Source organism: Empidonax traillii, unplaced genomic scaffold (assembly GCF_003031625.1).
Source record: "Empidonax traillii isolate 1590-97213 ecotype Southwest subspecies unplaced genomic scaffold, ASM303162v1 scaffold1392:size131462, whole genome shotgun sequence".
Lineage (NCBI taxonomy): Eukaryota > Metazoa > Chordata > Aves > Passeriformes > Tyrannidae > Empidonax > Empidonax traillii.
The window spans coordinates 50,251-73,674 of record NW_020956585.1 but is presented as its reverse complement, the minus strand read 5'-3'; the positions used below and the strand labels follow the sequence as shown (position 1 = coordinate 73,674).

Below are 23,424 nucleotides of genomic sequence, written 5' to 3'. Positions count from 1 at the left end.
CCTGTTTGTGTGTGGATAAGGAAGTTGGGATCGTGCTGGAGCAGGCGGTAGGTGAGCCGGCTGTTCTGCCCCGCGTCCCGGTCGCTGGCCGTCACCCTCCCCACAGTGCTGCCAGGAGCCTGGTTCTCAGGCACGGTGAAGAAGTACCGCTCCTCGCTCAGCCGAGGGCTGTTGTCGTTCTCATCAGTGATGCTGATCCGCACGGTGCTGGTGCCGGTTTTCCGGGCATCCCCCGCAGCCCCGCTGCCTCCCACCGAGGCCAGCACCGTCAGCACATACAGGTCCCGCATCTCCCGGTCCAGGGCGCTTTTGACGTACAGCCAGCCGCTCTCGGGCACGATGCCGAAGCTGGCAGCGTCCCCATCTGCACGCAGGTGGTAGGTAAGGGCTGTGGATTCCACGTCGTGTGCCAGGGCCCTCACCTGCAGGAAGCGGGTGGAGACGGGGACACCCTCCTGGACCTCCACGCGGTAGGTGAGAGTGTCAAAGATGGGCCCGTTGTCATCCTCAGCTTGCACGTGCACCAGCAGCGTGAAGGTGGAGCTGAGCTGTGGGACGCCGCTGTCCCGGGCCACGATGGCCAGGCTGTAGGCTGAGCTGACCTCGTACTGCAGGGCCCCAAGGAGCCGCACCGCCCCCGAGGTGCGTTCCACACCAAAGGTGCCCTCACCTCCTGACACCAGCTCGAAGGTCACCTGGCCGTTGGCACCGCTGTCTCGGTCCTCAGCCTGCACGGTGTAGACTACAGTCCCAGGTTCTGTCGCCTCTGGCAGCAAGATGGAGTCGGAGGGGCTTGGGAATGCCGGCACATTGTCATTCACGTCTGACACAGAGATCTTCACGCGTGTGTTGCTGTAGGCGGGGGGTGAACCGCTCCGGGCCTGGACATCCAGGATGAGGACTGCCTGGGACTCGTGATCCAGAGGCAGGTTGGTGCGGAGCTGCCCCGAGGCCGAGTCGATGGAGAAGTAGCCATGAGGATCCCCCGAGGAGATGGAATAGAAGATGTCATCAGCGTGACCTGTGGACAAAGGGATGGAGACAGGAGAATGGCAGCAGGCTGGGCAGTGCTGGCTGTGCTGGAGGTGGTCTGAGATGTCCAGCAGCACTGTGCCCACACTCATGGATGCACAGGTGTGTGTAGCGACATGTGTAAGCAGACACGCTGAGCTGGGTGACAGTCATAGGGTGCACATTCAGACTGTGTGTGTGTGTGTGTGGAGCTCCTGGAGCAGGGCTGCTCTGTGAGGAAATGTGGAGGGTGCTGGACGTTGAGGATGGTGTGGGGACAGGGAAAGTGACAGCATGCGAAAGGGACGAGCCCTTACCTGGAGGGTTGTGGGCCTGGACAGCCCCCACGCTGGCACCCTGCGACATGTCTTCGGGCACAGTGAAGAAGTACTGAGCTTGCTCAAAGACAGGAGGTGAGACTGTGCCCTCCACGATGCTGATGTTCACCCGGGCATTTGGCTGTGCCTGCAAGCCCCCCCCGTCCTGCGCAGAGATCACCAGCTGCACCAGGGTGTTGGCTTTGCCACTCAGGGACCACGACAGGGAGATGACACCTGGGGAAGAAAGCCATTCATTGATGGGGCACTATGATGCACCCTTGTCTGTCACCTGGCACCAGGGGATAGGCCAAACCATAAGTTGGAAAAGACAGATCAGAGGGGACAGGAAACAATGTGAATCACAGTGGGAGCTTGCTATGGAGGAGTTGGAGTGAAGGAGAGGAGCCCTTCCAGGAAAGCCTGCCCAAATACTCCCCACTCAACCTTATACCCAGCCCTGAGCTAAGCACTGGTACAGTCTGAGGGACACGAGCCAGAGGGCAGGTCTTGGGAGAGAGAAAGGAGGCGAGAGGACTTTCTAATGTGGGGCACAGGGTGAGGGTCATGACACAGCAGGTGGGTCCTGGTCTATGGGGAGGCTTTGGGACTGAAGTACCATAATTGACAGGCCCTGTGAAGGAGGTAGGCCTGTGTTAGGAGGGCTGGTAGTGCCTGTCTCATCCCAGTCACCTGCTGGGAACTTGGGAAACTGTGTGCAGATCCCTCAGTGAACCTTCCTGTCCTGCTGAGAGTCCCCAGTGCTGCACGCTCATGTGCCCACCTCCCCAGCAGAAACTGCTCTGTCTTCAAGGTCAATGCAAGGCAGAGCAGACAGCCAGTGAGAATGGTGGGACCAAGAGTGACAGAGCTATAGCAGAGAGTTAACTGAGCCAGGGAAAGGAGGGTACCGGCAGGGACAAGAAACAAACCAGGATACAGCTTGATGGGGCAAAGCATCAGCATACAGGAAGAAAGGCAGAGTGAGTCAGGGATGGGGAATCAGGGAGAGGAAGGAAGATGGGACAAATGGGAAACAGAGCAGGGAGCAGAAACAAGAGTTCAAGGACTGAGTCTGGGAAAGGGCTGCTAGAGGCTCAAGAAGTCAAATGGGGAATGATGTGGCAGGGAGAAGAACAGGCATACTCTGGAGGCAGACTGCACTGCTGAGGTGTCCAAGCATTGACAGTCAGGCTTGCTTTGATATTTTCCATATCATAATGCTCTGGTTTCTGCCTGCTCTGGCTCCCTTCCAGCTCTCACCTGTGTCCTTGTTGAGGGAGAAGAGTGGGGGCGAGTTTCCCCGGACAATGCGATAGGTCACTCTGCCGTTCAGCCCCTCATCCTTGTCGTGGGCGGTGACGCGCAGCACAGCTGTCCCCGGCATGCTCTGTGTGCTGATGCTGGCGGCGTACTCCAGTGGGTAAAACACTGGCCGGTTGTCATTTGTGTCCTCCAGGAACACCTTCACATACACCATGGAGTTCAGGCCACCCTGCAGAGGGACCAGGTCAGAGACAGTGCAAGGACACAGCATCCCCTGCACGATGCCGAGGCAGCAGCACCGCGTCCCGTGGCCTCGCCAGCACTCACCCCGTCCACAGCAGTGATGGTGAAGTCGTAGGCAGACGTGCCCTCATCACGGTCCAGGGGCTGCTCCGTGCACAGCTGCCCCGAGTGCTTGTCGATGCTGAACTGCGTGGGGACAACACTGCCGATGCCAGAGCCAATGGAGTAGGAAAGAGAGCCGAACACGCCACTGTCTGCATCTGTGGCTGTCACCTGGGTCAGGGAGGGTACTACCTTAACAGAGCAGACCACCAGCCAGACCCAGCCCTGCCCCATCACCACACCCCAGTGCCACCCTCTGCTCCATGGCCCACAGCCACCACACCATCCTCAGAGAAGGTCATCGTGACGCAGCGACAGTGACTACCTCAGGCCTGCAACTCTTGTCCTCCAGCAGCCACTGCTTTCCCTGCAGCAGGACAGAGCTCCCAGGGCACACTAATGCAGACAGTGCCCTGGGCAGTGTTGCCTGCAGGTGTGGGGCACTCCAGGATCAGCCTGTGCTGGCTGGTCCCCATGAGGGGATGCAGAGGAGGGGCAGCACTGTGTTGTGAATGTGCAAGAGCTGCACCCTGCTTTTTATCTCCAGCACTGCCGTGGGTTCCTCACCACCCAGGTGACAACTCCCTTCTGCACCTCTGGGGCAACATCCATTACCCAGGTCAATAGACTTGCCTTGGCAAAAGAAAAGACCATAGGGACAGTGGGAACAGAAAGGCCCAGGCTCACCAAGATGCCAAGGATCTCACAGTCAAGCATCCCCATTGCCCCCCACCTGATCAGCCAGCCAGGGACAACTAGCATGGCAGCAGCAGCTGCCCCTGCCTCTCTGTTCCTTCTTTTCTCAAAGACACTCAGTATGGGACAGGAAGAAAGTCACCAGAGCCCTGGCTCTGTCCTGCTCTCAGAGCTCTGTGTCCAGCAGCCCCAGCTGCTAGGGATGAGGATGGAGAGCGGCATTGCCCTGTGACAGCCCAGTCTCACCCAGCCTGGGGCACAAGAACTGCACCCACCACAACAGACACAGCAGGAGGATGAACACTGCTCCCTGCTTGCCCACCCCAGTTCCTCTTCGGGCTCCTACAGAGCTCAGGTCAGCAGGAACCAACTTCTGACCGCACATCCCTGCCCACAGCTCCTCCACCAGCTGGGAGCTCGGCAGAGAACAAAGCTGGGGGACGGAGCCAGGGGGAGGCAGCTGGGCCAGGCCCGGGTGAAATGGAGTTCAGGCCTCATCAGCCACAGCTCCTCCCTGCAGCGGCCATGGGGCCTCGGCTCCCGCGCGAGGAGCGCAGGAACGCTGCGTGCGCGCCAAGGAGAGGGCCTGGCTGGGGGCTGCGAGCCCTGCCACCGGGGACAGAGCCACAAGGGCGAGGGGACACAGAACGGCTGGGCCAGGAGGGAACAGTCAACTGGGCAGGGGTGGCACCACCCTGCCCTAACCAAGAAGAGGAGGCAGCACCTGCAACACCCCCACCAGCCCTGCTGCCTGCAGGGAGAAGCTCAGAGCACACCTCTGGTGAGCACCAAGCTGCTGTGCAGAGGATCTGCTCCCCAACTCTGCAGCAGCTGCCAGAAGAATACCATGGCACCATGGAACAGGATTCCCCCTCCCCGCTCCTGCTGCAGAGCACTCAGAGACAGAGGTGCCATGACAGAGCTGGGTCAGGAGGCACTTTGGGAAACTGGACCCATCTGCTCCTCCAGAGCTCACCCTCTCCTCTTACTGTCTCAGCCCCCCTTGCTGGGGAGCTGCTCACTGGAGAGTACAAATCTGACCTCACTGACATCACTGGAGCTCATCCAAAGGGTACCAGCACAGTGGCTCCATGCTGGCTGTTGTTACTGGGGTACAGCCCCATACCCACATCTTGGCATGCAACTGGGCCTGGCTCTTGCCTCCCTTGAATGGGTGACGCTAAACTGGGTGCCCAGAGAATAGCCACAGGAATAGGAAATACCTGCTGGAGCAGGTAACGGTGTTGGCTAAGTTTGGGGCCGCTGAACACTTTGCTTTGTGCTATGCCACTGTGTGCAGAAGGAGGGAGGCTGTGGCTGTCACACCCCCAGCCCCAGCTCCCTGCCCGCAGACCGCTGACATCCCGTGTGTGCATCCCACGGGATGGGGCTGGCTGCTGCCTCCAGGCAGCCTACACTCAGCAGGGCCTGACTGAGCCCTGATGGCAGCAGGATCCCCAGTGTAGCTGGGTGATGCCTCCTGGGGACTCCTAAGAGACTTCACAGGGGTCCACCAGCCACCAGGTATGGCAGCCACCTTATTTTAGCTGGCACACATGGCTGCAGGCTCAGAGCACACACGGTCTGGGAAACGGACACATTTTTAGCTGTGAGGGAAATTAGCCACCAAAAGGGCTCATCAAGGCTTGCGGTGAGTTCACCACTCCTGGAAATTTTTAAACCAAGTCTGGACATTTTTCCAGGAACTATGCTAGAAGCTAATGCAGGGCAGCCCCAGACTCTGTGTTTAGCATCCGCCCCAAATCTTGGATCCACAGCTGGTTTTACTGTAGCTCACTCATGAGACTCCTGATGTTTGCCTGAAAAACAGAGGGAAATGGGGTCAAGCTGCTTTATGGAACTGCCCAGGAAACACTCCACTGGGGCTGTGCCAGTCCTGCTGCTTGAATATGTGAGAGCAGGAGTCAGAGCTCTGAGCCTGAATGGAGCCTCCACAGTCCCCTCATCTCTGACTTTTGAACAGAGTGCCCACAGCCACTAAAGGCTTTAAGCACAAGGACATCAATGCTCTGCCAGGAAATCCCTGAAATGAAGCTGCCAAGGAGGCAGCAGTACCTGGGGAAAGCCAGGATCACAGACTCCTGGTCTCACAAAGAATTCCACAGTCCCTGGCCAAGCAGGGGTGGTACACAGCTGGGTCTGCTGTTCACTAGAAGGGAGCACTGACTGGGGATGTGGCAGTCAGCAGCAGCTGTGACTGCAGTGGCCATGAAGCAGCAGGTGCAGAATCCTAAAGGGCCTGAGGAGGGAGAGAAGCAGAGTACAGACCCTGGAGTGCAAGAGAGATTTCAGCTTATACAAGGAACTGGTTGATGGGAGGGATCCCATGGCAGGCAGCGCTGAAGGCCAAGGGAGCTCAGGAAAGCTGGCAAGCCTTCAGGACAGCACAGTCCAGAACAGTCCATCCTAGAGCTCAGGAAAGCAAGGAGACATGTCTGTAGATGGCCTTGGCTAAGCATGGGCCTCAGGGCTAAGCTGCCATGCAAAAGGCAGAGTATGCTAAGAGAACTGGGATTGTTCAGCCTGGAGAAGGGAAGGCTCTGGGGTGACCTGATTGTGACCTTACAGTTCCTGAAGGGAGCCCGCAAGGAAGATGGAGAGAGACTATTTACAAGGTCCTGGAGTGACAGGACAAGAGGGAAGGGCTTCACACTGACAGAGAGTAGGTTTACACTAAATACTGGGAAGGAATTGTTCCCTGTGAGGGTGGGCAGGCCCTGGTACAGGTTGGGCAGAGAAGCTGTGGCTGCTCCATCCCTGGAAGTGTCCAAGGTTAGGTTGGACGGGGCTTGGAGCAACCTGGGCTGGTGGAAGGTGTCCCTGCCCATGGCAGGGAGGGTGGAGGAGATGAGCTTTAAGGTCCCTTCCAACCCCAACCATTCCATGATTCTATGAGGTGGGTATGGAGGAAAGCTACACATTAGGAATTTATAAACATTGCCAGGTATGTCAGGAGGGTGTCAGCAAAGTCAAAGTTCAAGTCGGGTTGAGACTTGCAAGGCAAACTGAGGGTGCCACAAAGAGCCTCTACCACTGCACTGGTAGGAAAAGGCTGAGAAGGGCCCATTTCCAAGTGTGGTGGGTGATTTAGTGACAGCAGGCACAGATAACACTGGGACACTCGATGTCTCCTCCACCTTGGTCTCCACAGTTTCCCAGGCCTCCATGCTGTTCAAAAGGGTTCAGAGCTAACAGAGAGGGGTGAAGATGGAGTCAGGATTTCTTTAATGAAGTTGATCCACATGAATCCATGGGACTCAACAGGCTGCATCAATGGATGCTGACAGAAATGGATTTATAGGGCTGCTTTTCACATGTGATGGAGATCAGGGGAGATCCCTGACAACTGGAGGGAAGCAAGTATCGCCCCACAACCTCAACAAAGGCCAAAAGGATCATCTGAGGATCTACATTCCTGTCAGACACACTTTGGTTCCTGGGAGAATCATGGAGTGAGTCCTCTCAGAGCATGTTTTTGGCCACATGGAGGATCCTGGGAGAGAAGAGCCATCATGGACTGACTGTCCTGTTTGCCCTATGTGATGCAACAATGATGGGATGTGGGGTTAAGGGGCTGACAGCTGTGGGTGACAATTGCTTTGACTTTAGGAAGAATTTTGACACCTTCTTCCACAATCCTCATATCCAAGGCAGGATGATACAGTTTGGAGAGCTGGACAACCAGGTGGCTGAAAGACAGGTTGGAAGGCAAGCTCTGAGGGGAGAGGTTCATGAGCTGTGTTCTGCCAGGAGGTGGTGATGAGGGAAAGGATCTGGACAAAAGGGACAGATGAACTACATCCTTTCTGTCACATCATGGATGCAAATGAACTGGCATGTGCCCTTGGTACCAGGGGATGTGTTAAAGACCCCAGGGGATGGACCTGATGCTATGTTTTGAAGCCTTTACCTTGATAGGTGTAGAAGAGGCTGCTATCACAGGGGGGCTCAGGGAACACACCTGGGGCACTTTCTGCTGAAATCACCCACTAAACAGTGTAATTACATGGAAACGCAGCTGTTGGCATCCCATTCACAACTGGATTTTAATCTGGCAAGGGATGTCAAAGTCAAGATGAAGGACTTCTATAAGCGCATCAGTGACAAAAGGAAGGCTGGTTAAAATACAGGCCCACAGCTGAAGCAGATGGGAAACCTGGTGACACAGGACATATAAAAGACTTAATGCCCTCTCTACCTTAGTCTTTACTAGTAAGACCAGTCTTCAGGAATCCTAGGCCCCAGAGACCGGGATGAAAGCTGGAGCAAGGAATATAAATCCTTGGTTTAAGAGGAACAGGTCACTGAATTCCTAAGCAAACTGGACATGGGTCCTGGGCACCCATGAGTGCTGAGGGAGCTGGCAGACATCATTGTTAGGCCCTTCACAGTAATTGTTTCTCAATCACAGTGTTTGGGTGGAGTGCCTGAAATCTGCAGGAGGGTAAATCTCTCTCTTATCTTCAAGAACAAGCAGGAAGACACAGGTAACTAGAGATCAGTCAGCCCCACCTTGATCCCTGGGAAACTGATGGAGCAGTTAATCCTGGAAACCATTTCTATGCACAGGAAAGGAAGAACAGGAACATCATCAGGAGTGGTGAGCATGGTTTCTCCCAAAGGCAAATCATGCTTCACCCACTTGATAAACAACTGGTGGATGACAGAAAAGGAGTGGATATTGTCTACTTGAACTTCAGGAAGTTCTTTGACACTATTCCCCCCAAGATCCTTATGGAGAAGCTGTTGGTGAATGGGCTGGATGAGCCAACAGTGAGGTTGGCTGGAAACGGGCTGAATGGCTCCTGTCCAGAGACAGGTGATCAGGGGCACAACATCTACTTGGAGGCCAGTAGCTAGCAGTGTACCCCACAGGTCAATCCTGGGTCCAGTTCTGTTTGGAAGCTTCCTTAATGACCTGGATGATGGGGCAGTGTGTAGCCTCACCTCAGCACATATGCGGATGACCCCAAACTGGGAGGAGTAGCCTGTAACACCACAGGGTCGTGATGCGCCCAGAGGGACCTCGACAGGCTGGAGAGATGGACGAGAGGCCTTGCAAAGTTTTACATGGGGAGGTGCAAAGTTCTGTCCTGGGGAAGCAACAATCCCCTGCATCAACATATGCTGGGGGCCACCCCGCTGGAGAGCAGCCTGGCAAAAGAAGCCCTGATGGGTGCCAAGTTGAAGATGAGACAGCAAGGTGTCCTGGGCAGCATCAGGAGGAGTGTGGCCAGGAGGTCAGGGAGGAGATCCTGCCTCTCTGCTCAGCACTGGTGAGGCCAGCGCTGGAGCGCTGGGTTCAGTGCTGGCTCCCCACTACAGGAGAGAGATGGCCACACTGGAAAGGGTCCAGTGAAGGGTCACGAAGATGATGAAGGGACTGAAGCAAATCTCCTGTGAAGAAAGGCTAAGGGAGCTGGGATAGTTCAGCCTGGAGAAGACAAGGGGTATGATCCATACACAAAAGAAGACAACAAGAAGATGTAGCCAAGCTCTTGCCAGTGGTGCACAGTGCCAGGATCAGAGGCCATGGGCACACAGTGGAACACAGAAGGGTCCCTCTGAAAATCAGGGAGCACATTTCTACTATGAGGGTGACCAAGCTCCATCATAGGTTGCCCAGGGAAGTGGTGACGTCCTAGGCAAACAACTCTGGATGGTGCTGCTTGTGCATGGGGGGTTGTACTAGATTATCTCAAGAGGTCCCTTCCAAACACAACCATTCTGTGATCTCCCAAAGGCCCTCCAAAACACCCCAGTTCCCCATTGAGCTCCAGTTGTTCAAGAGAGCTGATCTGCTTCCCCAGCCCTGCACCACAGCCCTGACCACACTGGGCAGCAGCACCTGCTACCTGCCCCTCCTTCCTCCCAGGTGTGGTGAGAAGACTCAGCTGGACTGCCTGCTGGTCAGAAGAGCACCTGGTGGGAGTGCTGTGGCCACCACAGAGCAGAAGAGGATGACGCAGCAGAGCAGCAAGATGGCTCAGGGCTAGGCAGAAAGAAGCCAGAGCACCAGCCTTAGAAAAGGAAATGGGGTCCTGGGCTAGTGTGCCTCTCCCCACTGCACTGAAAACTGGGAGGGCAGAGACTGGCATCGAGGCCTTGCTATTTCACACCCTCCTCCCAGTTCCCCAGCAAGACAGGAGCCAAGGCACCACAGACACATTTCCCAGAGATGGGGATGGATTAACACTGGGGTCCTCAGCTGCATTGCCTGTGGGAGCCAAAGCCTCCCCTTCCCACAGACCCATCTGGAGGGCAGCACCAGAGCCCCTCACCCAGAGCCATCCCCTGCCTTCTCAGCCCTGCTGCTGAGCTGTGTACCCCCGCCCAGCCCACAGTGCTGGAAAGCAACGGAGCACAGCTCAGCAGCTCGGGCCTCCATTCTCTGGTTGTCCTCCCCGCTCCAGCCAGCGCAGTCGCAGGCAGGGAGCTCATCTGGAGCCTGGCCCTGGCTGGGGTTCTGCTGCGCACATGTTACGCTGTGGCTTTGGCAAACATCTGGCTCTGGGCTCCCGCCCCTCCGAGTGACGGCTCTTGGTGGGAGAGGAGGAGAGGCTGGCGCCAGTGTGGTCAGCGATCCCACGCACGGCTCCCTACGCCTGAGTGCGTGCCAGGCGTCCTGCCCTCCCGGCCCTGGCACAGCCGCTGACCAGCTAAAAGCCGGGGCGCGGCCACGCGGCTATTTCAGGAGCCGGCCCTGGCTCCCAAGCTGCGTCTCGGCCTCCAGCTCGCTCGGGCCTCGGGGGAGGGAGCGGGGTCAGGGTTCGGCCCAGCGACACTCCAGCACACGTGGCTGAGACGAGGGTCAGAGCCCGCAGCTGCTGGAACCCCCCGTTCGGGGAGCCCTGCACAGCTGCCTCCACTGCCGCCTCAGGCTGCTGGGCCCCCACTGCCCCGGGGCGTGGGTAGGGGGCTGGCTGGCAGCCCCACAGCCACAGCCTCCACACTGCCTATTGCACTGCTGCTGCCCCGTCCCTGGAAGTGTTCAGGACTGGTTTGGACAGGGCTCAGAGCAACCTGGTTTAGTGGAAGGTGTCCCTGCCCACGGCAGGGGGTGGAACAAGACAGGATTTTAGGTCTCTTTGTGATTCTATGAATCTGGGCTGCCACAGCCACACACAGCCAGGAATGGGGAGCAGGGGTGGCCAATGGCCTCCAGCACTGCTCTGGGACGGGGTAAAGCCCTCGGTTTAGAGGATGAGAGGAAGTGGGCTAACCACAGACACTGTCAGGAAGGCAGGCTGCAGGATGTGGAGGGTGAGGCTGGGCAAGAGGTGCAGGAGCCTGGGGACACACAGCGCCTTTCTGGGAGCCTGGGGGCCTCTGAGCGCTGGGGCAAAGGCACAGAAGGAAAAGGAGCAAGGCTCACACCTGGGCATCCAGGTGTCCTCACTGGCAAAATGGCAGCTGCAGCTACAGGGCATAGAGAGCCCATGGAGGGTGCAGGAGCTGAGTTGACTTGGAAGCTGGGAAGCAGAATAAGGCAGGGAATCCTAGAGCTGAGTGGGGCTGGGAAGCTGGGCTCTGCAGGGAAAAGTACTCACAGTGCAGGGCTCGAGTAGGGCAGCCACAGTGCGCAGTAGAAGTGGCAGGTCCTGACCTTGGGGCACTGGTGCATAAGGACCCCAAACCAAGTTGTGGGGCTGGGTTTCAGCTGCGCAGAACTCAGGCAGGGAGTGCTCACAGATAAGGTCTGAGCAGCAAGATGGGACACGGCTGGGCAAGACATGCAGGAGAGACAGGGCTGGGGTCAGCATGAGATTGAGCATGCCAGGCAGGGCAAGTCTGGGGACAAGGCAGGGATGGGGTCCCCAACAGCAGAAGGACATGGAGCTGCTCGAATGAGTCCAGAGGAGGCCATGGAGATGCTCCAAGGGTTGGAGCACTATGCTCTGGAGCCAGGTTGGGAGAGCTGGAGGGGTTCACCTGGAGAAGAGAAGGCTCCGGGGAGACCTCAGAGCCCCTTCCAGAGCCCAAAGGGTCTCCCAGAATGCTGGAGAGGTTCTTCGGACAAGGGAGAGAGGGACAGGGACAAGGAGGAATGGCTTCCCACTGCCAGAGGGCAGGGATATTGGGAAGGAATTCTTCCCTGTGAGAGTGGGGAGGCCCTGAAACAGGTTGCCCAGAGGAGCTGTGGTTGCCCCATCCCCAGAAGTGTTCAAGGTTGGACAGGGCTTAGAGCAACCTAGTCCAGTAGAAGGTCTCTGCCCATGGCACGGGGTGGAATGAGATGAGTTTTAAGGTCCCTCCCAATCCAAATCAGTCATAGGGAGCAAGGAGAGGCTGGCATGTCCCAAGGGATGTGCAGGTCAGGGAGAGCGGCACAGCAGCAAAGGTCCTGGGGAAGAAGACAACTGCAGCTGGCACTGACCAAGGGGTGTGGGGAGAACAGGAGGGAGCAGAGACTGGGGGGCCCGTGCTGGTGGCTGGGGCTCCGTGAGGGGGGCATGAGGACTGGCCCTTTGGAGGGCAGCCTGCACCAGTGTGAGGCTGTGGGTGCAAGTGGAGGAGGGAGCTGTGAGAGCAAGGGCAGTGGGAGGAAGAGGAGTTCCGAAGGGCCTGGAGCTGAAACAGAGGTAAGGGAAAAGGGGCAGCTGTGAGGGGGCTGGGGATTACGTGGAGGAAGGAGAGAGCTGTGTGAGGGGGCTGGGAGGAGGAGCAGAGCATGGGGGGAGAGGAGCGCAAGGGGCTGGGGCCTCTCGGCTGCAGTGGAAAAGCTGCTGCAGCTCCAGGGGAAATGCTACTTGAATTAATCATGGCGCTGGCTGCTGTGCCAAGCCCAGGAGGAGGCTGCTGGCAGCGCAAGGAAATAACTTTCACAGGAATTTGGAACAAATGCAGCTCTTCTGGCGGTAACAACAGCATTCACCTCCCCCCACAACCTCCCCATGTACCAGCATCTCCCCCATGTCCACACTCCTGTGCACCTCCAGACTCTCCCACATGGCAGCCCGCTCCCCAGGACCATGACGCTCTCCCTCCCCTCACTTCACTCTTCAGCACACACAGGCATTTCCCCATCTTGTCTCGGAAAGCTTGCCTTGTTTCTGAGGAGGGGGAGGCCTGTTCTATGTCGTGCAAAGATCTGAAAATAGGTTGACGTTAAATCCCTCGACTCAAGAACATGAATGCCCCCTCTCCTTGGCAGCAGTTGCTGAGCATGAGTCCTCATGCTGCTCCAGTCCCCATGCACAGCTATGCCCCGTGTCCCCTCACAGTTGCTGCTTCAGCAGCACAACTGAGGCATCAGGATTAGCCCTCCACACACTCTCTTTCAGTAATACAGTGTACGTGGCCTGGTGTAGCCTACAGCTCTTCACCCACGTCTTCCTACCTGGGGCACAGCCCACGAGGCTGTCTCAGTGCAGTGCATGCATGCCCCGCAAATGTCCCATGGAATCACAAATCAGGACCCAAAACTCATGAGACTTATCCTCAAAACTGCAGAGACTATGCTGGGTGCGTTGCTGGTCAGCGTTTCATTTTGGATGTCCCCCAACAATTGTGTGTATGGATGCAAAGGCAATATGTAAACTCTGGTCCCATAGTCATCAATATTGGATCTATGCAAGAATCAATTAACCACCATCTCATGTTATTCAGGTTTTTGTCCAATCAGCCCACACTCACTACACGGGGTTCATAGCTCTCTGTCAGAGCACAGACAATGCTTGATTTAGCATGGAAAGCCAGGTCACAGAAAGACAGTACCTGACCATGCATGCAGCATGCTGGTACAAGTCAAAGGTTTAAAACAAATTTAAGCCAGCAGGGTGAATTTTTACCAGAGCAGTGCTTCCCACCATGGAACCACAGCACTGGAATGTGGTCCAGTGTGCCCTACAGCTTCTGCATCGTCAGCTTATGGCCACAGAGAGGAACAAGGGAGCCAGCCAGTGACTGTCTCCTGCTCCATTTTCTGCTGGTTGTGTGTTCACTGGTTACTTGGGTTCTGTCTCCACTGGTGTTTCTCTCTCATCTCAGACTTGAACTGAGAGTTTGCCATTTTCTTTGCTTCATGCTCATGCACAGTCTGCTGCTGTGGGACCTGGCCCATGATAAACACAAGTAATATACAGAGGAGATGTTATGAGTTCCTTTTCTTTCTCCAGAGCCCAGGCCAGCAACCTGCTCTGCTCATCCCTGCTTGTACCCCCGGCAAAGAGGGGAAGCAGGAGACGTACAAACACTCTTTGGGTCTCTCCTGGTCACTCATAGGCACTCCTCCCTTCCCCACTGTTTGTCCTACCCACAGTAAGCAGACATGAAACAGACCTCGTCCTCCCAGGGTCTTCTGCTTAGAAACGTGACAGTCTGATCAAGAACCAAACCCACCGAGTTCTGGGCTGACCTGAGTGACTGTCCTGTGTCCTGGATGTCATCTGGCAGGGCCAGAGCTCTTGTGATTATTGTGTAGGTGTGGCCCAAACCCAGGCCTTGACAGAGACCCTTTACCATCCCAAGTCAGGGTGAGCCCTGATGGCTGGAAGCCGTGGACAGATGGAGTCAGGCAGAAGCAAAGGCACACAGGGGTTGTGGGGCAGCACACCTGATATGGGCAACCCTGGGCAACACAGTGCCAGACACTGGCCACTGGGGGCCCTGGCAGCACCTCTAAAGCCCTCCTGTTCATGACAACAGGGGTGGTCATGGTGGGCAGCTGTGCTCTGAGCTCAGGGCTCCCTGCCCAGGCTCTGTCCAGCTCTCAGATCTGGTTGGCTCCTGCTGCGTCCCCGGCAGAGCCATCAGCCTGGACAGCCTCCTTTCCCATCCTCTCACATTTCCCGGCTCAGAGGAAGCAGCAGCAGATGTGTGAGCTGTTTGCTTTGTGCCGAGGCCACGCGGGAGTTACCTGCGCTCAGCCCAGACGTGCCGTTTCCAAACGAAACACAAGGACTGAGCCAAGACCGTGGAAATCCGCCCAAAGCCTCTGTCGCTACTGGCCGCCGGGTCAGCCCTGTGCCCTGTGCAGCGTGGAAACGGGCTGGACCCTTCAAGAGCCGGGCAGTCATGTGCTGAACCCGCTCCTGGGTATGCCCCACGGTGCCGCACATCCCGGCTCATCCGCAGGGTCTGCTCTCCCTTCAGCTCGGCCCCGCAGCCGGCCGGCAGGAGCGCAGCCGCCATCTCCGATTGCATTTCCAGAGTGCCTCCCCGCACGGCGAGCAGCACTGAACAGGAAGGCACGGACAAGGAGAGAGGGGGGCCTCCCTTCGGGGGCTGTGCAGCCCAGACATCCCCAACATGCCTGAGGCCGCCACACTCACCCAGGGCCACACGGCTCCTCTCCTTCAACCCTGTTCCTGAACCCATTCCTGCCCCCTTCCCCATCTCTATCCCCAGCCCTGCCCCATTCCCACCCACCTCAGACTGGGACAATGCATAGTGTTACCCTGCATAGACCAAATCTAGCTCTCCTCTGACCCAAATCTTCCTCCTCATCTCCCACTCACTTCTTCTGCCCAGACTTCCCCCTAATCCTACCCTGACCCATCCCCAAACCCCCCCAGATCTGCCCCATCCTACACTTGCCCCTGCCCCACATCCCTTCTCTTCTACATTTCTCCTTTCCCCCACACTCCTACCCCATCCCCTGCACTCAGCCCCTGACAAACCCCTCTCTAGTGCTCCCACCCCACTCTGTCAGTCACCTGCATTCACACACCCACCCTTCCCAGACCCAACTTACACCTCCCCTGCCCCTGCAGTGCATCCACAGAGAACCCATAGACAGTTCTTTCTTGACAGCTCCAAATCCTTCTCCAGGCCCACTTAGAGACCCCTTTCCCAGGCCAGGTCACAGGACCTCCCCCTGCCTTTTCTCATGGGCCCCAGAATTCCTCCACCTCCTGGCACCACGGGCACCTCTCACCACCTGGCCCCAGCCAGACATCCTCACGTCCCAAGGCTTCAGCAAAGAAGTGTCCTCAATGTCATTGGTGCTTGTCCTGATGGACAGCCTGGACACTGCTGTGGTCAGCAGTGCCTCACTGCACCCCTGCACCAGCTCCCCACTGTCCCCAATCCTGATGGGTGGCATCACCTGTGCCCAGGAACCAGGGCTCCAGGGCCTGAGCTGTGACAGAAACATCGGGCGCAGGGAACACAGAATACACAGAATCCAAACAGCACTGCTGGCTCATCGTGGGGTCGTGGAGCTTTCAGAGGGGCAGCAGGGCTCTGGTCCCAGCTGCGACCTCTTGGAGCATAAAGGCTGGCACAGCAGCACGTGCCTCAGTTCATCAGCATAATTAATGCTAATGCTCACAACCAGCCCCAGTAACACTGATGAACTTGAGCTAGTGACCTCACAGGGGAGGGGGAGTGGGGGAGAGGGAGGTTCACAGCCTGGTTACAGGCAGCTTCCCAGAGGTGGTTCCTGAGCTCTGTTGTGAGTGTCCTGGCTGCAAAGAAGCTCCACGCTGGTGCAAGCAAGGCCTGGCACAGCAAAACCCACCTCAACTGAGGCCCACAGCATGCTCTGCACGATGGACAGCCTTGCAGTGTGTCCAGTGTCAGTGGCATTGCCCACTACTCACACACAGAAAAGGAGTGACACTGCTTGGCCCCATTCCACACTCACACTGAGAGCAGGGATCTCCGCTCCAACGTTCCTGCTGCAAACACTGCCTGCCAAAGCCATGGTACCTCCACCAAACACCCTGCAGCAGTATCCCAAGCCACTCACAACCCTGGCTGTGCCCTTCCCAAGCTCAGGTCTCAACACCTGTACCTACCTGCAAGAAGCAGGTCCCAACAGGAGTGTTCTCCTTCAGGGATACATTGTAAAAATTACTCCTGAACACCGGCTCATTGTCATTGACGTCCTGCAAGGCAACGTGCACCACAGCTGAGGAAGAGAGGGCAGGAGTTCCTCGGTCTGTGGCCAGCACAGTCAGCTGAGGCTGAGGGTCCTTCTCGTAATCCAGTGGGGCAGCAGTGGTGATAATGCCAGTGGCAGGGTCGATGGCAAACCAGCTGGAGTGGGTGTCATGACCATGCACGATACTGTACCGCACCTCCCCATTAGGACCCTGGTCCTTGTCACGAGCCGTCACCTGCAGGACAAAGCTGCCTGGGTACACCACCTCAGGGATGCTTTGCTTGTATTCCTGCTGGTCGAAGAGTGGAGGGTTGTCATTGACATCCATCACCTGCAACACAAAGGCCGATTCTGCCCGGAGTGGGGGTGTTCCTGAGTCAGTAGCCGTCACCCGCAGATCATAGGAGTCTCTTTCTTCCCGATCCAGAAGTTGGTCCACACAGATCAGATAGATGATGTTATCCTTGGTAGTGAGGGCAAACTTGCCATCCCCTCCCTCCAGTGTAACATTGACATTGGAATACTCTCCATAGTCTGGGTCAGAAACAGAGATGCGAGCCACGTACTGTCCGGGCTGGGCTCCCTCGGAGATCTGTGGGGAGCCATCCTCACTCAGGAAGATGATAGTCATGGTGGGCTGGTTGTCATTGTAGTCACGCACATGAATAGTGACAAAGGCTGTGGTGACCTCAGGATGGACAGCCTTATCCCTTGCCTGCACCACTAGCTCATGCACCTTCCTCACTTCATAGTCCAGACCCTTGTTGAGCTTGATGACTCCAGTCCGGGCATCAATGGTGAAGTACTGGTCAGGATCGCTCTGCCGCCGGTTGATCTCATAAATCACATCCCCATTGTCACCTTCATCTGCGTCGGAGGCAAAGACCTGCAGGATGCTGCTGCCAGGTTTCAGATTCTCTGAGATCAGCGTATGATAGCGGCTCTGGTTGAAGCTGGGAGCATTGTCATTGATGTCCTGGATGGACACATCCAGTGTCATCTGGGTGCTCCGGGGAGGAGAACCACCATCGTAGGCTTCCAACAGCAGCGAGTACGATGAACGATTCTCCCGGTCCAGAACATTGCTGACCACCAGGTCCAAATACAGGACCCCATTGGGTCCTAGACGCGTTTCCAGGCGGAAGGCCTGCCCCACATTCCCTCCCTTAATCACATAGCCTTGTGTGTTCAGGAGGCCACTGTCAGCATCAAAGGCCGGGTCCAAGGGAAACCTGCTGCCGATGGGCGTATGCTCTGGGATCTGGAGGGTGCTGTGCTGTTTGGGAAAGGCTGGAGCATGGTCATTGATGTCATTCACTTGGATGTTCACTTCTACCGTGATGCCCTCTGGGGTGACAGCAATGAAGCTGTAGTGGTCCCGAGTCTCACGGTCCAGGACACGAGCTGTTTTGATGATCCCCGTGTTCTCATCTATCCCCAAGTCAGTGGAGACACCGCTGCCCTCCTGTGCCGAGATGAAATACATATAGGCACTAGTTCCAGGGGGCAGGCCAGCACTGATGTCCCCAATGATGGTGCCAGCCGGCTGTTCTTCATCTATTTGTAGATCCAGGGTGCCCAGGACAGCAGAGCCCATCCCTGCTCTCAGGCCCCCAAGAATGAGCAGTTCCAGCAGAAGCATGGCTGACCCCTTCATGGCTGGCAACCGGCAGAGCAGAGGGTGGCTCGATCTCCTTTGCAGCGTTTGCTTTAATCCTGTATGGAATGCAGACCGGAGGATGCTGATTAAGAGGGAGCAAGGGAAGGACAGAGAAAAAAGCCTTGAGAGGGAAGGCCTGCTAGGTACCTGCTGCCCAATTGCTGTGTATCACCTGTCCCTCACAAGGAGCAAATGTGACAACATGTCAGAGGGTGCCCAGAACAAAGGCCAGGGACAGCACATGGAGTCAGCCCAGCAGGTCACACCTGACAGCATACTGAGGTGAGCAGCTGGTACCCCGTCACCTACACCCTAAACTGCCCCTCCCAACCACCACCTGGCTGGCACCAGCTGCCCCAGAGCAGTGTGCTCCTGTGCCTTTAACAGCTGAACACTTCCTGTGAGGCTCAGAGCTTGTCTGCAAGAGGACAGAGGTTTTTGGACAAACAGCAGCCTTGCACCTCTCCACCCTGAGAAAAGCTGGTCTCAAATTGTGAGAGTGCTCAGCAAGCAACCAGTTGAGACCCTAGCCCTCGTCCCCCACTCCCTCCCCCCCTCCCCAGCAGCGTGCCTTTAGGGACCACAGGGATATAGGTGCCAAAAACCCATGAGGTGCAAATCTGGTGTCCCTGGAAGGGAGCACAGAGATGGAGTGGGCTTCGATCCAGTGAACAATAAATCAAAAAGGCTGTATTGCAAAGGATGTGCCCACAGCTGGGAATGCCCGGGATAAAATCAGACCATGCCCATTGTTTGGGTTGGCACAGCGATCTGTGGGTGTCCCAGGCTGGTACCATGGAGGGTGGTGGCAGTGCAGTAGGAACGCAGCGATTCCCTCTGAGCTGCCAGCTGCTCCGGTTCCTTCCCGTCCCACACCCTCTGCTGCTCACTCCCCTCCTTTGTCTCCTTCTCGCTGCTCCTTGCTGGCTCCGGCTCCTTCCCTCCCTTTCCCCCTTAGCTGCATTTCGCTGCAGCAGTGGGGGAGGGACGAGCAGTCAGCCACAGCTCCTGCAGCACCGCAGCCGGACACGGCAGACAGGCTCCCCGTGTCCATGGGCTGCCAGCCCCCCGCCCTGCCCACCCCCGCTGAGAACAGCCAGGGGAACCCAGCGGCCAAGGAGCTGGTGAGGAGCAGCAGCCCCAGCACTCGCTCAGCCCCGGTGAACGAGGCTCCGTGGTCTGCGGGGATGGCGGCAGCATGAGCTCACACTTGGACTCCCTTGAAAGCGTTTGCTGCTGGTCCCATAACCACACTCAGGAGCCGCTCATGTCAGATGAAGGAGCAGAAACCTCCTTGTTTTGGGGGATGGAAGTGGCTGACATTGTCTAGTTTGGGAACTAAGAATGTCAGCCCTTGACCAAAGAACCCCACGGCAGTGTTAACCTTTTCTAGGGAACATAGAATGATTATTCCTGGGTCCCCTTCCCCACCTTGGATCAGCTGTTTAGACTGGTTTTCCCTGTGGAAATCCCAGGTTAGTGACAGAAAAATAAACATTTAAAAGTATTTTCTATGCATAAAGAAGTGTTTACTTCGGTGAGCATCTGGTGTCTGAGGTCTATCCACACATTCTGAGGTAAATCCACATGCTCCTTTTGCACCCAGCTGAGAACCCCTGCAATGTCCCAGGAGCAGAAGTCAAAAGAAGATACTTTTGTACCTTTGGACTCCGAGTTGGGAATCTGCATTAATTCAGTGGTCCTAGACAGGTCTGTCTCTCTATTGGAGCCAGTTCTAATTCCCCAGCTGGAGGGGTAACTGCCCCACCCCATACTGTGCAGGGGCATGGGGTCCCAGGTACCTTCTGTGATGAAACTGCACCATCCCAATGGTGCCCAGCTACTCAGGTCACAGGAAGGGACAGGGCAGAGGGTTTAAAGCCTTGGCAAGAGCTTAGACACAAAGAACAAAAAAAATAAAAATGAGAGTGGAAAAATAGGTAGAGGGCCAAGGTTCCCTGGGGCAAACTTGGTGGCTGAGGACAGGATGGAGCTGAAAGATCTTGGGTAGCGCCCGAAACAGATCAGGGCACAGATATGGGGAAAAGCCCACCTGGTTTGATTAGTAATGCAGCTCTTGAGAAGCCAGTCAGGTTTTGTGAGCTGCTGGCAGGGAGGATAGAAACCTGAAAAGCAAATCTAGGGAGTGTGAAGACCAGTTGAGAGCACTGGGACAACCAGGGAACAAAAATTAGGGTCCCTGGGTTGGGGGACTGGTGATGAAAGCCTGTATAAACTTCTCCATTTCCATTCTCCCTGGATGCAATTGGGTAGTTTCAGAGCCTATCCTTTGGTAAGAGGTGCAACTGCCCAGCTGCCAGACTGCACCAGTCCAGGGTTGCAGAAGCCATCCTCGGTACCAGCAGCCCCCTGTTCTGATGAGGTCTGCAGCCTTGGGTCATAGGGAGCCAGCAGTGACCTCAGTGGATGCAGAGTCACCAAATCTGAACAGCTGCTTCCAGTTAGCAGAGAGCTCAGCGCAGGGGCTGGCTTGGCCGGTCCCTGTAATGTGAGCCAGACTGCCCCACTCCCCCTCTCTCCCTCCCACTGCTGGGCACCAAGATCCCTTGCGAAAAACGGCAGCAGGAGCCTCTGAAGAAAACTGCCAGGATGAGAATCTCTCCACACAGGCGTTTGGGGTCCAGAGCCACGGCGAGGATGTTGACAGGAAGGGCAGCTAAAATGGAGAGAGCTGCAACATCTATAAGCACATCCGAGCCTAGGGCTGACAGCTTGGGGCACCAGGAGAGCCCAGCCCTACGCTAAGCAGATACGTCACATTTAGGAAGAAAAAAGATATGGAACTGCATTGGGACCACTGTGTCCACCCCTGCCACTGTGGCACCTCACACCTCATGCCAGCCACGAGAAAAGGGATGCGGGCCCAGAGCAGCCCCAGCAGAGGAGCTGGAAAGACGGCACCCACTGTGCACGCCACAAACAGATGTCAGAGTGCTTGCTGTGCAAAGGCCCCATCAAAGCTGCAGATGCTGCTGATGCCATACCCTAAGTCTCACATGAGAGGTCATGACTCATGTAATGATGTTTTTGAGACTCTAGTCCAGATGAGGAAGGATTCAGAAGCCCGTTTAATCTTTGCTGAGCACCAGTTACTGACCTGGAATATGCTTTCCTCCTCTACATTCACACAGATTCTCTCTCTAGTTTCAGATGATCTACCCTCCGAATCACGCACAGTTTAGACTTTGCCTGTAGTGCACCCTTGGGCTAACAACTCCCTTCCAGCCTCTACTTAGCCTGCTGCTACAGCCATGTCTGTGCCTTCTGGCCCTCCTACCATTTCCCACCTAGGCCTTAAGAACTAGCACCCTTCTGCTTGCTCCCAGCCAGGCCACACAGCCTCATGTCCCTCTGATATGGGATCTGAGCAGTTACAGTGGCGGTGGCCATCCTCTCCCGAGGATGCAGTCAAGACCCACTGCACCCTTGTGGATCCCATTCTCGTGCCACACTGGGGGCTGCCCACGGCTCTCCTGTCTCTGAGAATGCTTCCTCCACAAAGGAAGCTCTAATGAAATTTCTTCACGACGGAGCCAGTTCCCACAGTCCCAGCCCTGGGACACCCCTTCGCTGCACCGGCTCCTGCCAGGCTATGTCCATCACCGAGAGGCTGCGGGGCTTCGCCTGCTCCCTGCACACCGGTGTCCCCGGCTGTCGGGACTCGTGCTCCCCCGGAGCTCCGGGCTCCCAGGGCTCCCCGGCCGCCGGGCCTACCGCCCGCTGCCGCTCCCCGTCCCCGTCCCCAGCGCTCCCGGGCGTCCCGCACCGGGCGCTCCCGGTGCCGGCGTTCTGCCAGCCTCGCTCCCCGCTCCGCCCGGGCCCGCAGCCCCCGCCCGGCGCCTCTGCGGCTCCGCTGAGCGCCGTCCCCGCGGCGGGTCTGCCCTGCGGCGGCACCGTGCCCGTCCCGTCCCGTCCCGTCCCGTCCCGCCCGGCCGCTGCCAGCGCCGGGGCCGCGGGGAGCCCGGTGCGGCCGCGGGTCCGCTGTGCTGCGCCGCCGTGGGCGCGCCCCCCCGACACCCCCCTCCCGCCCCCCCGCTCCATTGTCTGCGCGGCGGAGGCAGAACAAAGCGGCCGGTCCCGGTGCCGGACCGGGCCCCCCGTGCGGCGATGCCGCCGTGCGGGGCAGCGGGCGGGCGGCGAGCGCGGGCCGGTCCCCGGCGCTGGCACTTACACCGCGCGTCCCTCGCCGGCGGCGCTCGCATCCCGCAGGGTCCGGCCCCGCCGCGATGTCCCGCCGCCGCTCCGCTGCTCCGGTGCCGAGATCGCTCCGGTACCGCCGGCCGCTCCAGCGCCCCGGTACTCCCCGGTGCCGCGGCTGTCCCGGTGCGGCGGTGGCCCCGCGAAGCGCTCGCCGGCGGATCGGAGCTGGCTCGGCGCGGAGGCTCCTGCTGAAACCCGACCCAGCGCCGCCCTCAGCCCCCCGCTCCCCCCGCCGCCCCCATCCCCGCCCCGCACCGGAGCGCGCCGGCGGAGCGCGGACCCGGGGCAGCCCCGGGCGGGCGGGGGTCCGGGGGCGGGACGGTCTGGAGGGGCACCAAGGGGCCGGGGAACGGGGCCGACACGGAGAGGGGGGAAGGGCTGGAACCTGAGTACAGAGGGATGGAAGGAAGCGGTGGGCGCAGGGAGCCCGGGGAAATGGGAAGGGGCTGGCAGGAGCAGGAGGCAGCAGTGGGAGGTAGACCTGGCAGGGAGAGGGCTGGGCAGGGAATGGACGGAGGCTGTAGGTGACCCTGGGGGCATGTGGGGACATGGTTGTGGAGACAGGGGCCATTCTTTCCTCTCTGCTGCAGTTCTTTCTTCAGCACAGAATCCGAAGCTTAAGTACCTGTGACCTGCCAAACCCTTAATAGTCATCAGAGTTCCCAAGGTCCAGGCTGGAAGGTGCTCACCATGTGTCTGTGCCACAGGGGACTGGGGCCCTGCCAGTCCATGTCAAGGAACAAGCCAAGATTCTGGTGAATGACTGTCTATGCATCTCCACCAGTGACTGGCTGCTCAGCTTGGCTTGGCCACTCAGGCAGCTTTTCCCTGCTCCAGACAGGTCTCAGCAGTGTCCATGTGTCTGTTGGAGCCACTCAGCACCCAGGCCAGTAACCACTGCTGGATCTTCTTTGATTTCTTAGTGGAGAAACTGCCATTGACTGCGGTCCATTACTAAGATCATCTGCTATAAAGACCATGGCTCAGTCTGCTCCATCGGGAAAAGGTTCTTCCATCAGTGACAATCAATTCAAAGGAAGAATAGGGACCACTAGACA

General features: G+C 57.4%; 2 protein-coding genes across 2 annotated transcripts in view; one reads left to right on the top strand and one right to left on the bottom strand.

The window, feature by feature from the left end:
• The window catches only part of DCHS1 (dachsous cadherin-related 1), a 42,597-nt gene extending 22,664 nt beyond the window's left edge, over positions 1-19,933 (bottom strand). Inside the window, exons 1-6 of the mRNA XM_027907020.1 lie at positions 19,921-19,933; positions 16,400-18,201; positions 2,922-3,110; positions 2,592-2,823; positions 1,329-1,565; positions 2-1,021 (exon numbers count right to left, since the gene is read on the bottom strand). Of these exons, the coding sequence (XP_027762821.1) occupies positions 2-1,021; positions 1,329-1,565; positions 2,592-2,823; positions 2,922-3,110; positions 16,400-18,201; positions 19,921-19,933 (3,493 nt within the window). The remainder of the gene's footprint in view (position 1; positions 1,022-1,328; positions 1,566-2,591; positions 2,824-2,921; positions 3,111-16,399; positions 18,202-19,920) is intronic.
• A 1,825-nt stretch (positions 19,934-21,758) lies between these two features.
• The window catches only part of LCMT2 (leucine carboxyl methyltransferase 2), a 39,336-nt gene continuing 37,670 nt past the window's right edge, over positions 21,759-23,424 (top strand). The window contains exon 1 of the mRNA XM_027907008.1: positions 21,759-22,687. Coding sequence (XP_027762809.1) covers positions 21,759-22,687 — 929 coding nt within the window. The remainder of the gene's footprint in view (positions 22,688-23,424) is intronic.